The sequence below is a fragment of the Cylas formicarius genome, unplaced genomic scaffold (genome assembly GCF_029955315.1).
Source record: "Cylas formicarius isolate icCylForm1 unplaced genomic scaffold, icCylForm1.1 PGA_scaffold_6__28_contigs__length_40554024, whole genome shotgun sequence".
NCBI lineage: Eukaryota > Metazoa > Arthropoda > Insecta > Coleoptera > Brentidae > Cylas > Cylas formicarius.
This window is the reverse complement of record NW_026844347.1, coordinates 29,272,407-29,290,346: the sequence shown is the minus strand read 5'-3', so window position 1 is coordinate 29,290,346 and position 17,940 is coordinate 29,272,407. Positions and strand designations below refer to the sequence as shown.

At 33.7% G+C, this 17,940-nt stretch overlaps 1 protein-coding gene across 3 annotated transcripts; it reads right to left on the bottom strand.

Moving 5' to 3' along the window:
* Positions 1-10,519: 10,519 nt before the first annotated feature.
* Positions 10,520-17,001, bottom strand: LOC132703938 (CKLF-like MARVEL transmembrane domain-containing protein 8). Of its 3 annotated transcripts, none has more exons than XM_060673499.1 (5): positions 16,843-17,001; positions 13,952-14,086; positions 12,104-12,286; positions 11,496-11,618; positions 10,520-11,196 (listed from the first exon to the last, which is right to left on the bottom strand). In XM_060673499.1, the coding sequence occupies exons 2-5, from the start codon at positions 14,063-14,065 to the stop codon at positions 11,122-11,124; spliced, it is 495 nt and encodes a 164-aa protein (XP_060529482.1). In that variant the 5' UTR covers positions 14,066-14,086; positions 16,843-17,001; the 3' UTR covers positions 10,520-11,121. The 3 variants fall into 3 exon arrangements, with proteins under 3 accessions (XP_060529482.1, XP_060529481.1, XP_060529483.1); XM_060673498.1 differs by lacking the exon at positions 16,843-17,001 and adding an exon at positions 16,576-16,800; XM_060673500.1 differs by lacking the exon at positions 16,843-17,001 and adding an exon at positions 15,657-15,797.
* Between the last annotated feature and the right edge of the window lie 939 nt (positions 17,002-17,940).

The window sequence follows — 17,940 nt, the reverse complement described above, 5'->3', positions numbered from 1 at the left end:
TATATATATATATATAATTAAACGAGACGCTTTAAAAAGGAAAAATATAATAGCCGAAACATATTTATTGATTATAAAACAAATTTAACCAGTGTAACTAAAGAAAGAACAAACTTTCTGCGTGCATCACGGTTTTTAGTTTTAGGTATGTTGTATGTGGTTTCTCAATGCAGTCTGAACCTCTAATGTCTAGTAGGTATGTGGCAATATATTTAAACTGGAAAACGATTTGTAACACGTGATGTTGCGTAGTTTACCGTAAAGTGTGGTTTGGCGTATGCAAAAATTACCAGGCTGCAAAAGCACAATGGGCACCCACTGGCGGTAGCCTGCCTTCATATATATCTGGAGGGAGAGGCAAGGTGGGCTACATGCAGATTTTTTAAAGCCGCTACGGAGAAATCGCATTCTGGGAATGCCACAAGACATGATGCTTTTGATATCAAAGACCCCTATAAAGTATACCTAGCAAGCATGGATGAGCGTTCTCAGTGTAAGACTGACCCCGTGGGAGCAGGACATCATTGGTACACTGAAGGCTCCACAACGCATGAAATCCTAATCGTAATTTATCAACATTATTTATTAAACGTATTTAAAAAACTTGTTTTAAATAATGGTATATCAAGGACGATTAATCAAACTACCATTGGTAGCAACACTTTAGATTAACATCATTTCTTGAGCAAAATAGTGATTAGTTGTTGGATAATAATAGGAATGTATGGTCTGTTCATAGAAAGTGACCAATTGCTCTTGAATGCAACAAGATTATTACCTAAAGTTTCGGAATTTAAATTCAGCTAAAATTGTGGTCCGTAATAGAAAATAATTTTATACCTACCTGTGTTTAATATTCTTTGATTTGGTATACTACTTAGTTTGAGTTTATTAGTAATCATTCTTATTTCGTGTGTAAAACAGTGTTATGCAAAATATGTGCGAGTCTAGTGTATCTCAGGAGATGCTCCCGTCCAAATGTAGAAAACACTATTCTGTTGAGACTAAGAAAGTTATAAACAATGTTTATTTGACTCTCATTGAACGTGATGCCAGCAAGCAAGCATCTTTAGAAGAAAGGGCCACATTGACGAAAATTCTAACATCAGCTGTATGGAAAATTGTGAATAATCCCATTTCAGCGAGGAAAAAAAGAAGCGATGCTGACAATTTCTCGAGTGTAGATGACCGTGATCAAGATATAATACGGCGTAAAATTTACCAGTTATACGAGGAACAAAACGTGCCTACATTAGATATCTTAATTAGGAGGCTTGAAAAAGATGAAACCGGTGTTAAATGTGGCAGAACTACCTTACGGAAGTGTATTAAACACATGGCTTTTAGATTTAAAAAAATTGAGGGAAGTTTTAATGAAATCTTTTAGAATTCGGAAATGGCGACTACAGAGAACAACAAAGGCCAATTATTTACATGGATGAAACCTGGTTCGACACTTATGATACCCCGGAAAAGGGTTGGGTTGACTCAACTGATAAGTGTAAAACAAACGCGCCATCGAAAAGAGGTAAAAGAATAACTATTTTGCATACTGGCTCTAAAGATGGTTGGATTCCAAATGGACTTTCTCTGTCTGCGAAAAATATTAAAGATTCTTCAATGGATTACCATGACCATTACCACCGCTGATTTTTTTGAAAGTTGGTTTAAAAACAAATTAGTTCCAAACATTCCTCCTAATAGCGTAATTGTAATGGACAATGCAAGTTATCACAGTAGACATTTGTAGACAATCCAAAACTACATCTATAAGAACGACATTTATTTTCAAGAAGATTATACCAAAAAGCAATTCATTGAGGTTCTACAAAGCTTGAACCTACAAAAGGAATACGTCTGTGAGAATTATGCAAAAAATCTAGGGCATACAGTTTTAAGGCTTCCACCCTACCACTGTATATTTAATCCCATTGAACATGTTTGGCACCAACTGAAATCTGCCATTCGTCGTAACAATGTTTTTCCCCATGTTAACTCCAATATCCTCAAACTTATAGAAACCGAAGTTTTTAACACCCCTCCACAAAGTTGGGCAAATTCTGCTAATCATATAGAAAAAGCAGAACAATCGTATATCCATATTGCAAATAATATAGGACAAATAATAAATTAGAACAGGCGATAATAGCCATAGTGATACTGTATTTGTAAAATTACTTTCAGATTTAAATATAAGTACATACATAAATAAAATTGTTTAGTATTTTTCCTAACAAAACCCCAAATAATTAAATTGTAAGCAAAGTGCGGACCTGTTCATTCCTACAGCTTGCCGGTTAGTCACTTTCTTATATCTATGAACAGACTTTACCTAATATTAACATTTGTAATAGTAAATAAATGTCACTTGAGTATCTTGCCTATAGTGACTTCAAAATTTCCACAATTTCAACGCAAATCGCGTCCGCGTCTATGCCAAAAAAGTTCCAGAAGAAACACCGAAATCGAAAACAAAGTCCCGATAATCCAGCAGCGAAAAGTTAATTTCAACATGTTTAAGGATATTTTCCGAACGTACGCGTCGCCTGTCCTGTCGACCAAAAACGTCAGGTTGCGTTTTAAATGCCCTTGTATGCCGCTCTCAAAAATCGTTCCCAGTATTTTATTAATCTGTGGCAGAAGCGGCGATCCGTAACTTATCGGATACGTGTCCCAAGCAGGCATTAACGGTTCTCGCACCATTTGGTAGCAAAACGTGGATTCGCTTTCCTCAAAAAACAAAGCCGTGGACTTTTTCATGACCAGAGCTTTGCGAGTGCACGATTTTAACGCATCTGCATAATCGAAACCAGTGGTGTAGTTCTCGGAGTTGAACCGTCGCTTCATGAGCCTGAATACATCTTTCTCCATGTACTTGCGCACCAATTTCAACAACCTCGGCGAGATTTTTATCGGATATTTTTCCATGGCTAATTTTTTCACGGTTTTGATATTTTGTAACTTTGACGGTATCGTCAGGACGCTCGTCAACGCCGAAGAGTAGAGTACTACCATGAAAAATGCGATTATGGTTAAGGCGATGAAAACGATCTTGTTGCTGTGAATTTTTCTCAACGAAACGGCCCTGACGGTGAATATCGAGAGGTGGATCAGCATCACGCTTGCGGTGGAAAGACCGGTTTTACTTATTTTCATGCATACGAATAGAATTAAGTAAGTAAACAATATAGTGCAAAGAATTAGAGGCGAATTCAGCAGGTACAGTAGATCAATTATAATCTCGTTCCTAGGGACAATCGCCACAATGTCCTCTCTAGCTCTAGGATAAGTATACTCGACCTAAAAAAAATACGGTGACAAGATTATGACAGTCAAAGACCATTTAGTACTTTTCACAAAACTTCTGGATTCCTCCTGCGTCGGTTTTTGTTAACTCGAACTAGCTAACGTTTCGTCAATCATCCTGTTGGCTTCTTCAGAACTTAACTGAAACTAAAGTAATTAAGGCTTTCGCGGTCAGCGTTTGAACTGTAAGTGTTTTTGTTCGGGCTTAATGGCCGTCGTTGAGTGGAATTTCTTCCTGACGAGCGGCTAGCTTCTTCTGAGGTGCTTCCATCTCCGATGTTGGATGCTGACTGACGCGCTCCCGGCCGTAAGTTGCATTTATGCCTGGGGAGTCGTGGAGGGGAGGGGGCGGGGCATTTTAACGCATGAGTGGTTGTGACTACCGGGGCTGTCCTTGTGTTACTTAAGATGGGGTTCCAAATTTGTTTGAGCTGCAGTGTCTCTCCTTTTCTATTGAAATTATTTGTATGATTATGGATTTCTATTGCTTCTCGTACGAGGCGGGCCCGAAGTAGGCGCAAGAAGCCTGGCTTCCCCAAAAAGAATGTTGTGATCCCCTTCACTGAGCGCGTGTTCCGCTACTGCCGATTTGTCCGTTTGTCCCAGTCTGCAGTTTCTTCCATGTTCCTTTATCCTGGTTCCGACAGATCTTTTTGTCGGAACCTTTCCACACGTGCATGGTATACGGTAGACTTCGGCGGCTGACAGTGGATCTCTCTTGTCCTTGGCTGATCTTAGCGTTTGTTGTATTTCCCTTGTTGATTTAAATATTGTGTTAATATTATGCATTTTCAATATTTTTCGGATCCTGTCTGTCACTCGAGGAATAAAAGGTAGATAAGCACTCGCAACCGTTAGTTGTTCACCCGGGTCTTGTCGTGAGGCAGTTCTGGGCCTCACAGCCTTATCGATATCAGATATCCTGTATCCATTTGATTGGAAGGCTTCTGTGAGGTGATCTAGTTCTGCTTCCAGGTGTTGTGGATCACAGATCCTCCGGGCACGTTCTGTAAGGTGTGCCCCCCAGTTAGCCCTCCCCCCTCAAACAATATATAAGCGGGTACAGAATAAAATGCGAGCCAGTTTAAGTTAAGTTCTGAAGAAGTCAACAGGATAATTGGCGAAACGTTAGCAAGTTTGAATCAACAAAAACCGACCCAGGAGGAATCCAGAAGGTTTGAAATTAGTATTACAGTAGCTTGTGGAAGTTTCTTTGAAAAATTAAAAAAATACATATAAAATCCAAAAAGAAACAAATTTTCTACTTTTTGGGTACTCATGTGAAACAATGACATTTTTATTCTTAGAAAAGTTATGTTCAGTGGAAAAAAGATGAGTAGCGGAAGCAGATTTGGTTTCCTTCCTTCCTTGGTCACCTCAGTGTCTTGTGCTTTTTCACCAAACAGTCCTCACAGTTCAAAGAATCTAGACAAATAATCTATTCGATCCTTAAATTTTATTATAAATTGTTTTATTCTATTGTTTGTTTTAAACGCTATAGATAAATTCCTGCTCTTGAACAATTTAGCAGGTGTAACGAAATGTTATCGCAATAGGTCAATCATTGGTACTTGCGTTCAGGAGGTTGGGATTTTATTATATAATGCGATAACTGGTATTTCTTGCAAATTTGTAAAATAATTTGTTGATTGGACAAAGTGGCTAACCGTTATTGAATGCAATTTGTCGAATCGTCGTCAATTCCTTATTAAATGCTTCCTTTGAAAGTGGAATGTTGAAAAGGCTGTGGAATAAAGAATGAACAAAAGTAAATTTATGAGAATATGGAGAGTTGGAGGAAAATTGTATCACATTGTCAGCAGATGTGGCCTTTCTGGACATCTCGAATTCACTGCTTTTACTTTTTCTAACTAACAAAAGATCAAGAAGCGGTAAGCCTCCAACGTAAAATTAATTTTCTCACTTAAGGAATTGATAAACGTTTGTTGGCTGTCATGGGGAACATGTGGAAAATTGACAATCCATAATTTTTCCCTCAAGATTGTTCATGAAAATTTCACTTGTCCTGTCCTGTGGTTTGTCTAAAAAAATTATTATCGAATATTCAATAACGGATCGACCTTGTTCAATCAACAAATTATTTTACCAATTTTCCAACAAATACCTGTTATCGTGTTATATAATATTTATACTTAATACTTATTTCGGTAATATTTCGTTACACCTAGCTAAATTGCTCAAGCGCAGGAATTAATCAATAGCTTTTAAAACAAACAATAAATTAAAACAATTTATAATAAAAGTTGAGGGCGTTTTGTTGACAGGAAGATCACCGTCCAGGTTCACGAACATGTCAGCTTGGTGAAAAACTACAAGGACACTGAGGTGACAGAAACCAAATCTGCTTTCGCTACTCATCTTTTGTCCACGGGACTTTTCTCCCAATAAAAATGTTATTGTTCTACATGAGTGCCCAAAAAGTAGAAAATTTGATCTTTTGGCGAAATTAGAAATCGCTAAAGCCAAGAAAAGTCCGTTTTTAATTTTGAGCCTACATTAATTTTTAATAATATAAACTGCAGATTATATTTTCATATTTTTTACTCAACGCAACATTTCTTATTTTATTTTTTAGTTTTCGGTAAATTGTAACGCATTCGGTCTCATTCCAATTTGTGTCTGTGTGTGTTCGAGTCTTTGTATGTGCGTATTCTTAATTTATCTTAGTTATTTATTATTTCAAAAAATTGCTGGTATAGGTGTAACGAAACTCAGACAAAATTTTATAAATAACAATTTTTGAGACATCGACTTCAGAGTTTAATTGAATCCTTCTAGTTTTGTGAAACCAGATCTCTTTGAGGATGGGCGATTTGTTTTATTTTATTACCGAACAAATATTGCATCACTGCTGTTCGGGTATATCGGAGATTGCAAACAAAGCAAGCACAAAACTATTTCAGTTATACAGAATGAGTTTATTGTAAAGGTTTAGGCACTGACAGTGAATTCGATTTTGACAGGAATAGCAAAATTTTGCCGTACGAAAATGCGGCAAGAAATGGGCATTATTATCTTTCACTTGCTCATTTGCTCGTCGTTCGATTATTTTCCAATAAAAACAATTTTTTTTGTAAATATTTGCGATGTTTTTTAATAATCTAACTTCTAAGTCTTTCAAAGTTTAAAAAAATGTATAAGAAAAATATAAAAAGAAAGTGTGTGGGGGGGGGGGCAATTGTTCTTGGAGTTTTTTAAACGATGGCAAAAGTATGGAATTTAAAAATTAAGCTTCGCTTTTCAAGTTAAAAAGTTTTAAGATCATGTTGTAGAGAACCTACCTATCTACCTACACGTGCAGCAAGAAGAGCAACAAACAATTAGTTAAAAGAAGAAGCTTCACTTAATTGAGGAATCTCTCGTTTCATCGGAGTTTTTTGCAGTTAATAGTTTATTTATTATTGTGTTCTGGAAGCTTTAAATGTTGATGACTACTGATTCCCGCATTTTTAAATATTTGTAGACCTTTTGATGTGTTTTTTTTTTCATAAATCATGAAAATTCATTTTTATGTCAAAGACGGTAAGGTATGGGTATAGCGAAAACTTAATAAGTACAATAACAACTCGGATACTAAATCTTATTATTGAAACACCCTGTATGTTTCGTCTAAAATCAAAACACTTAACTATTAAGATTTATTCAAGCGTCCAAATTGATTAAAAATCTAAAAAAAAAATTTTGAGTAGAATACAAACATGAAATGATAGGCAGGGAGTGTTATTTAAACTAAACAAAATGTCGCCACTTTATCATTTCAAAATGGTTATTAATTAATACCAGTAGGTTTTCTACATTTACAAGTTTCTTATCGTAAAAAATAAAAAAAATCACATTAATCCAAAGCACCCAGGCAGGTTGGAAAACTGAGAAATAATATAGTTAATTATATCGTATGACAAACAAAAAAATCTCCATTACTATCACTCTAAATAAAGTTTGCCTCACAAAATTGGCTGCATTACCCAAGTCATTCTAGTTTGATAGATACCGCTGGGTATTAATGTTTATTCAATACATTTTGAAAAATATTATACAAGGTGTCTGTTATATCAAGGAACTTCATTTTTCATACCTAAATCACTTACGTTTTGATTACTTCTATATGTTTTAAAATTATGCGTGATCAACTAGCATTGTTTTTACTCAAGTAGATATATTTTATTCCTTTTATTTCCTGTTTTACAATAGATACAGATACAGATAATAGCGAATTGCCCGAAAACGTTACAAAGGAATTTATGAAAATGGTCATTACTACAAAACTCTCCGCGTTTTTCGATTTATCCTATATAACTAAAACTATTTTCAACTTATAGATCTTTATCAAGCTTGGCAACTTGGCTATAAAGTTTTTTCTGTTTCAAGATAAATGTTTCCAATGGCGAAGATTAGTGCTAACGAAATTAATTCTAGGCTAGCCATAACGGAAATGATAATTCGTCAATGATTAAAACATGAGCAGAGGTAGGTTTATCGGTAATTGTTCAAGACACTTACCAAGTTCGTCGTATGCAGACCCTGAGTTAAAAACACAGAATTAAATGCGATTGTTACCAGACCTTGTATTATGTCTTTCATTTGACCAGTTTGGTTCATGAATTCCCCATAGCGCTTGCCATCGGACGGCCATATATACCTGTAACTAGCATTTATTCGTTCCATGACGTATTTTGAAACAAAACCGTCGACACCACCGAAACTGCTTCCTATCCTCGGAGTTCGCAAATTTTCAAATAGCGACACATTGATCGGAAACAAGTGCAGGTTTTTGCAATAGTTTGGAAATAAATCTACGCATGTGGATTTTTCGACAATGTCGTTTGAAAACGGGTTGATATTGAAAACTCTTACGTTATCAGTTTTAGTATCAATGTATACCAACGCCACGTTTAACATTTTATAGTCGGATTTGGCATGGTAATTTTTCATTAGCTCACCAGCTTCTCTGGCATCTGCGAACCCGCGTAAAAATAGTACTATCCGATCCCTAAACAACCAGTTATCCAGATGGAACATTTTGTCTAACGCGCTGCTTTCGAAGATGAAATAAAATGTAATTTCTCCTGTGCAATTTAGGTTGTTAAATGTAATCCTACGCTCAATCACGTCATTAATGTTTATCGTGTAAAATGGATATCTAATTCGGGTAAATATATGGGGAAAAGTATCTGTTAAAGTGTCGTCTGAATCGCCATCATATACGTAAATTGGTAACCACGATGGATTTTCTATCAGAATCGTTCCAATGCAATCTCGAAGAGATGAACCACTCGTTCTATTTAAGCACCAAATAATAAGTAACCAACTCAGGGCAATAGACAATGCCATTATCATTACTTAATCTTCAGTTTTGCTCAGAAGCTACAATGTTTGTTATCAGGCAAAATTGTACCCTTTGCACAGAGCTTTGCGGTTACAAATGACTGCGATGAAGTTACTTTCTGCCTTGGTTTTATTAGTTTTCCGTCGAATGTGATTTTCGTTCAATTTGTTATATTTCGTTAGCGACATTAATTGATTTGCTTTTAACGGTAAACACTGCGAGTAATGGCTTTTTTTGGCGATTCCCAGTGAATTCTTGTGGAAAAATGCTGTTAGTAATGAATGTCGGACAGTAAACGGATAAGTTGCCCGTTTGGTTACAAATTGTTGTCAATTTCATTCCCCAACATTAGTCATTTTTTTTGTCAAAGTGTCACAATTATTAATATGTCAATCTTAGAAAATCTTTCTTATACCGTAATCTTAATGTAAACACGGCAATAAAATAATGTATATATAAGGTGTTAACTACTACTACTAGTGTGTCACACATAAGCTGCCACACATGCACACATACTTTTCTTAAATCCCATAACAGTTATGAAAAAATGTTAACTACAGAAGGGAATTTTTAGGGATTAATCGGTTTGGATGATACAGGGCCGCCCATTTTTTTGATATCGGTTTCGGAATTTTTAATACTTTTTGTTTATTTAGTGATAAGAGGAATGTTAATTTTGATTTTCGGGTATACAATTATACCGGGTGTCTTTCCTAATTTGTGAGGTTCGACATTTGTGAATACCGAGATCTCATTTTTTGAGTGTCATGCCTTGTATATTATTCCATTAATAGAACCCGCATAGAACATCTTTGATACTTATATATAATGATTGTGAAATTATTTGACACACATTGCATTACAAATTTATCTAAGACTAAAAAATATAACAACATCGTAAACTTAAACAAACACTATTTTTATGGATAATTGAAAGAAATTCGGTATAATTCTAGACTTGAAAATCATGAAAACTCATTTTCAGTAACATGCCACATAATCTTAAATATTTCCTAAACCGTGCGGAAATCAAATAGGTCGCTCTGACGCAAGTAGTCTTTATTTTTATTTCTAAATCGAAAAACGGAATAAAATTAGTGGGTGTGTCATTTAAAATTCCAAAATTGATGTCGATAGCGAAGAAGATAGCATGCAAATAATCTAAAAATTAAATTAAGTAAGTGTTTTCAAATTGCGGTTTGGTTTCATTTTTCGTCTTTAAAACGAAGGGAAATATTTTTCTTAACTTTAACCCCATCCCAAAAAGCAAATATATTCATACACACTTTTGTTCCAAAAATATTTAAAGAATGACTTTCTGAACTTTATTTAAAAGTCGACAACCTCAAGTCTGATTATTGATTGAGTAGATAAGAGAAAAAATCTTTATATAAATTTAACTTCAAAACGTTATACCACTTCAATTTGTTGCATAGTATGCTGAGAAAAAAAACGTGCCTACGTATTGTTCCTTCATTTTAACTTTTTCTTTTACATGTTGCTTATCTTCATTTTTTTGACTTCTTCGTTCTTTTGCCGATTAAGTCACATTGACCCTACGTTGGGGATGATTTATTTATTTATTTTAGTTATTTAAGATAACAGTAAACAGAAAATGTAGTGTGATTTTTTTTTGTAAATGTTGGATGCGCTGGGATCAATGTTCTTAATTACAATATAACCTTTTGCGGTACAATTCTGCAGCAATATATACTCACGGTGTTTTCAATTTTTATTATTTATGTCAAAAACGTTGCGAAAAAAAAATATCGAAGTTATCACCTACAAATTTGAGCAACTTTTCATTAAACATCTAAGAGAAATGCACAATGTTGATCGGGAAATAAATCGGAAATTAATCACAAAAAACAAGTTTATTGCGGAATATCAAATCCATTTATATGTAAGATACATTGCTAAAAAAATATACATAGCATAGAAAGGCACATAGAAACATTACATTCAATTATTAGAGATGTTGGCATGGAATATCATAAAAAAATATAAAACACATCTACCGCATTAAAATGCTTTCCAAAGCCACAAATACGTTTTATTAACTGAGTATTTCTTTCTTATTTTTATATTAATCATTGGCAGACATTAATAGTATGCACCTTATAGAAGATAATCGCTAGTATACGAGTATGGCGAGTACAACTGGCAGACAGTAAAAGATAATGTTGAATGTTCGTTCTGATGAAGTACACTCGTATTTTTTATTATAAACGCGAAACATATTAAATTTCGATACAAACAATAAAAAAATACAAACAAAACTAAATTATATACATTTAAATACGACGATTATCAATTAAATGTAAATATCGTTAAAAATAAATAAATTATGGAAGGGTAAGTATGAAAAATCGATGGTTACCGGACACAACAATATGTACTTGAATAACTGGACGTTGTTTCGTAATTGTCAGATCATCCCAAATAAAAAAGCGGGACCACAGGGCGTCTTAGAGTCCTCTGTAACTTCTCATGGCGAATATGGTGCTGAGTAAATACAGTCCGGCGTTTACTAATCCAATTACCTGAGAGAAAATCATTTTTTCAATTTTCAATTTTTCAATATATAAGATTGAAATTTTAAAAATGTGGACATTTTTGAGGTCAGAAATTTCAAGCATAATTTTATAAAACTGAGTATTTAAATAGCATCCAGTAGACAGTAAAATGTTAGCAAATTGTTATTCATTGTTTCTATTTTCCATCAAGAGACAGACAGGCACTGTCTTAACTAAATTTATTTTTGCTGTTTTTATGCAAATGGAGCTTGTCTCAAAAATAATATTCTTGATAATTCAATATTCAATAACCATCAGGCACTTACAGCAGCTGCGAAATAAGGCTCGTAATCATTGTAATAAGATCTCTTTCGATGGTTTACTTCAATCACGAACGTCAAGCTGGCTGCCAGCAACAATAGGAAAGCAAACCCGTGATACACAACTTCCTAAAATAAAACTTTCGATTATTGCAATTAATTCGCGGGCGAATCACAATTTACCTCAAGGTTACAAATTTTCTCATTAATATTGACTGCTTTGATAGCTTCGTATTACGTGGGATTTTCCCACAGAAATAAATAAAACACGTCCACGCATGAAAAATTAATTTGAAATAATAAGGCTTTGACTACGGGAAATTTCATTTTTCTGTCGAGTAGCTGACTAGGGATTGCTTATTCGTATTACTTATTTATTTTCCCATATGTTGATATATTTCATCGATGAGAATATCAATAGCCTTTAGACAAATAGCTGAAGGCGTGGATGTCATTGACAAAAACGACAACTACATAAAAGGTATGAAATCATGAGTAAACGAAACGACCTAGAAGATGCATTCGTCCTCAAGGTCGGCATTCAAGTTTATTGCGCATCAAACTGCACACACATTTTAAAAGGCAATTGAGGCGATTATTGTAATAATACTTACGTAAATTGTTTTCGAAATAATGGATGACGTCGAAATTGAAATGAGGCAGGACACCAACAACATAAACGTGCCGAGCATGAATGTCACCGCCATCAACAGGAAGAAGGTCTCGGGGGTCTGCGTGAAATTCTGGAACCTTTGGTAGTAGTAGCTGACTAATCCCACCGTCACGATACCTAAAATCTATCGATAAACTCTTCTTTATCCATTTGAGTTTTTTTGAAAAAAAGAAATATTGATTTTGGATCCTGTACATTCATAATGCACGATAAGTGTTTGGGTTGTATTGGTCATAGCGTTCCATTGCGACTATGACACACGTTGGTACAACATATAGACTGCGTTAAATGTTCGACCGTGGTCAAACAGCAATTTCTTTCTGCATTTTAATTGTGTAATAAGCAAATGTTTAGCTTTGGTTATTGTCTGTTATTCTGTGGCTCTTGAGCATATACCCAGTTACACCATTATATAAAAATACGTATATGGAAGAGAGAGTACAACTTGGCAACAATGCACTCGAGTCAAATATTCACTGGTTCTCACCCTGCCAAACCTCAAGAGATGATACTTTGAATGATTTATGAGACGAAGAGATTATATTTTATGAGTATAAGTAATGGCAAGGCTTCGTTTTCAAAAAGAAGATGGACTCAAATTTATAAAAAAAAGTGCAAATTAACAATTTCACACAAAAAATTGCTCGACGATAAAGAAATGTTGCTTTGCTTTAAAAATGTTCTGCTAGACGATGTAAAACTTTTGGGTTCACAGTTTAGAAACACATATAAAGATGTTGCAGCAACAACAACTTAAAAATAACCGAAAGGCATAATAACGAATAAAGTCAACAATTTACGTAATTCATCCATATTTGGACGCCTCGGTCATTATTGATCTTGACCCAATTCAGCAAACCAGCTTAAACGAGAACTTGTTTTTACCACTGTAGTTATTTAGCTAAAACCAGTATTCAAAAAAGCGATTTTGCACATTTTGCCAAAAGTCTCACCACCCATACCACTTTAGTTTGGAATAAGTAATACCTGCATGTCTTTGGTAGATCTTAGGTGCAAATTAGAAAGTCAGGTGCAGGATGAGGAAATATAAACATTTTAAATTAATAAAAACTTTATTTGTTTAATTTGTTTAAGAATAGCATCAATTTGTGAAAAGGGCTATTAATTTTGTTTCTAAATTACCGTCCTAAAGTATTTTTTCCCAAATGATTTTATAATGCGTAAATCACCTGATTTTGGACTTTGGGGAAGTTGTTAAAACACCACCAATTTTTAACAAACATAAAATCAACACACGTAGAACAAGTAATTTATTGGCAAAAATAATTTTCGATTTTAGTAAATATTTCGACGCCTCTGCCTGTACTGATTTAACGGATTTTTTATAAATCAGTAAAATAGATCACCGGTTGATAACTAATAAAACAGTACCGAGAATTATGAGTTTAATTTTATGTGGTCCTTTATTTCATTGGAAAATTTTCATTGCTTTGTTGATCTGAACTAAACTGATCATAATTTATGTAAATGTCAAGATATGGCCACAACTAGTCTTAATTTTATAAACTGGAAAAATTTAAAGAAGAAATTGTTATTAGGTAAATTTTATTTGACATCCAAAAAATTATCGATATATTTTCGATTTCGATATCGATCGATTCTATTGAATTTCAAAAGGCGGACATTTGTGAGCAGAAATACTAGTGATGAAGTAAATCAACCAATAATGTTGGAGGCGGTATAGTAGCCATCGTGATCGAGGAACAAAATAAAACTTGACGTCAACAAATCTATTTTCGTCACTAAATTCGTCGATCTGAAAACTTACTAGTTGTGCTAGTTTGAGAAGGCCGGGCCACGATTTTAAATAGCCCGTGTTGATGATTATAGCGGATGTGGTGGTTGTTGTTGTGGTCCTCGTGACCGTTACCGTGTGGGACATTTTCCTTTTTTCTTATGTCGCCTGAAAAATAAAGAAATTAACACATTTCTGGACGGAAGAATTCGAAAGGTTTTGTCGTTTCAAAAATGACGCTGTCAATCAGATTGCGAATTTTCACTTGGTTTTTAAGCCAAACATCTTTTTCACTTATGGTGGATTTATGAGCCATAATTCCATTAACATTGACAATAATTTAAATTTTGCAGTAAAAAGCTTTTAAGTAAATCCTCCGATTCTTATACAATTTCATTATTTATAAATTAAAATTAAATAATTACAATTTGAATTAATGAAATTAGAAACTTGTTAATTGTCTACGTGAAATGAAATATAAGTATGAAAATGGTATTTTTTGGATTGTGCCTTTCTTCAATTTTAAAATTTTGCAATCATTTAATGCTATATATTAAAAGATGATTTTAAATTGTCTTAATTATTTTTCACACGGTTTTCCTAGCTGCTCATTATCAAGAGTTTGGTTGAAAATTATATTAAACAATTTATAACAACCAAAATTTTCCATTAAATTTATTACATTAAATTACATTAAATTATGAAAAATTCATAATTAAAACCAATTCAATTTTAGCATAAAATCCGAATACAACTAGATTGAAATGAAATATAAAACCTAAGCCCGCGCTTATTTATAACAATTTTCAACAAATTTTCTTTTATTCTTTTGACTCGCTTCGTCAAAGAGTTGTACAAATTTTTCACATTTAAATTTTGACTGTTTGAACTTTTTAACTTTTTCAAATATCTCATTTCTAAAATCGTTAATTTTTACATGTAGTCGTTTAATACGAATAAATAAATACGTTCCTCATGTAGTTACGCAGTAAGCATCTATTTTTGTGAAAATTATAATAATTATGCATAGCATCAAACAAACTATGACCTTGAAGTGTGTGAGATTTTTATATTTCATAAACATTTCGAACGATAATATCATGTGTCACCATAAAATTTCTGATAGAAGTCGGAAAATGTTTAAACAAAACGCTGAAAGTCGATCTCTTCAAATAACCGGCGTTACTATATTAGTCAGCTCTATTTATTTCTCGTTCATTCATACGTGGCGACTTTTATTAAATAGATGGCGACGTTTTGGTCATAAAACTTTACCAGTTTTTGTCATTAACATACATAAAAGATTTAAAGAATCGCAAGGAGTATTATCATGTTAGAAATCATAGATATCTGTAATTTAATGAAGAACTTTCGTTATTCGTTAATAACAAACGCTCGTTGCCTCCGATATGAGTGCCTAACAAATACCTAATAATATTTAGAAGAAAATAAGGGTTTGGATACCAAGAACATAGAGGTATAAATAAAATACGTTACTATTATGAATAATTGTGTACTTTATATAAGTTTAATTTAATTGCTCAAGCTATTCTGTTCCAATATGATTGTTTATTTCAAACCAGCTCCGTTTTAAACGAAAATCTCTGATTTGATTTAAGCTGACATGCGTTCTTGGACGTTTTGGCTCGCCTATATTAATTTTATTTTGCAATTGAAACTTAAGGGCCGCGATGGTAAAGCCCATATAGCTATTAGATAATGTTGCGCCTCTACTAACCTGCAGTTTGGGCCATTTTCTTTCTAAACAACGATTTCCACACATTTTGTCAACGATTTCCACATGTTTTGTCAGAACATTTAACGAGATGCCCCATTCAAACTTATTGACGATCTGTCAGCGGCCATTTTGGCCGTTGAATACAAAGTCACTAGTAGCGAGATTTTAAATCTCGCGCATGCGCTTTTGATTATGCCAAAAATAATTATTAAAGTTGCTTCATAAATTGCATAGACAGGGCCTCTATATCGCTAGTATCTATATGGTACAGCCGAATAAAAAAATTAAAATTAATAACCCAGATATAATGAACATAACCTGAAAGGTGTTAAAGGGTTCCCCGCTAGTTTAACCGGCATTTCCATGAAATTTTTGGTCCTCTAAGGAATAAGGAAATTAAGGGCCCTGATATTTCTATGTAATTTTTTATTCATTTTTAGTAAAGCAAACCGCTGTACATTTGCCTCAAATTTTGGACTAATCCCTCCCTCATACGAATAGAACTGGAGATAAAAATCTAGATATTTCTTTGTATCTTAAGTAACATAGCATCATGGTACCATTTTAGGTTATTGCTGTAATAATTACAGACATAACCTAATTAATTAATTAATCGTTCATTGATGATTCTATTTTTATTTTCTATTTCAATTTTCATAAGATTTTATAAATTTCAATTGAATAAATTATGAAAATTCCCAGACAGTATGTATTCGAAAATTAAATGTGTGACATTATTTTTAATTAATGATTTTTTTCCTGCAATACCTTTATATGTTTTATATTACATATATTTAATGAATTAATGAATTGACCCTAAGATTTGCACGCGTTCAAGCAAATGTCGGTAATTATGTTAATTTCGCTTATTACTTTAAATAAGGGAATTTTAAATTAACTCAGTGCAAAAAACACTTACGTTTGATATTAAATACGGCACTCCACTTATTTTTTAAGGCGATAAAGTCACCCACCGAAAATAGACCGCGCGATATGTAACTCAGACGTGGATTGGATCGATACGAACCCAACTGTTTTCCTTTTCCTCAAAAAGGAAACGCGTCTGCGGAATCGCCAAAAGATAACGTCGCAATCGAGAAATTCCCGCGCATTCTATAGGTATACACACATTCGTCTATCTACCCGTCACGTATTATGAATAAACTTTTTAAATTTATCGACTTACCTGTTGAAGATTTGTTTATCGTGGAGGTGGGTGTAGTCCGGTATCGCGTAGGTGCTTTTTGAACTGGCGCTGTTAAAACAGCTGTAGACGTGACTGAAATAACCGCGGTTTGATTATAAACGCACTCGAACGGACTTGGCCTATTTTCGCTTTTGCTGTCCGAATACTGAAACAGCAATGGTTGAGTTTACGCGCGTTAAACAATTGCCTTACCGAATTTACAATTTTCACCAAAAAAATTTATAACCAACTTCGAACATTTTTCGCTCAGCTACCGAACGTTGACAAGACAAAAAGGGTCGGTTTCATTTAGCGCTTTCTTCTGGTTAGATCAAATAGTTTAGGGCTGATCAATAACAATTTTTTTAAAGTCATTACGAAAGGTTAAATGGGCAATTTCGATTTTCTTTACCAATTTTGAAGGTCAGTTCATTTTTTTTTTAACATTGAACAGGAATTTACACGGCGATTTAACGACAGTTGTTCCAACTTTTACTTGCGTATAATTGGGATGTTCCAAAGTACAATTACTTAATTTAATCAATTTTAGTTGATCCCACTTTTACTTGCGTATGCTTGAAACATAGAAACATAGAAGTTTTGGCATTGATGTGACACTTTAAAGAAATGACTTCGAAAATGACACGCTTTGTAGCAAGATTTTGAAAATTTGAAATGACAGAAACATAAAAAATAAGCCAAAAAAATTAATGATTTTTTACAGAAAAGAATTCGAGACAGCAGTGCACTGGTTACATAATTCAAAATTATGTTTGGAATGTATGGAACCAAATTGAATAAGTCTTTTTATAGAAAAATTAAGAAACTAAGCCATACAAATAGAAAAAATAATAAGTGTGTTTCTGAAGAATGAAAGACTTACAAAAAGAAAAGGGACGGAGATAACTAAATTTTAAAATTGTTCCAAATGACAAGCTAATTAGGCATATTTTAGCAATATTTTTCCATAGAGCGAGGTAAACCCTATCAGTTCTTTGGATCGATTTGGAAATTATGGTTTAAAAAACCTATCACAACTAACCTGAAATCTAGAGTATTGCGTTTTATTTTGCAAAAACAATGTGAACGATGTCTTTG

What these genes read in the sequence shown, in the direction of transcription:
- LOC132703938 (XM_060673499.1), bottom strand. Translation starts at nt 14,065, where the DNA reads ATGTCCCACACGGTAACGGTCACGAGGACCACAACAACAACCACCACA. An exon ending in TTCTCAAACTAGCACAACTA is followed by an intron (nt 12,287 to 13,951) that starts GTAAGTTTTCAG and finishes GTTTATCGATAG; the next exon opens with ATTTTAGGTATCGTGACGGT. An exon ending in AGCCTTATTTCGCAGCTGCT is followed by an intron (nt 11,197 to 11,495) that starts GTAAGTGCCTGA and finishes ATTTTCTCTCAG; the next exon opens with GTAATTGGATTAGTAAACGC.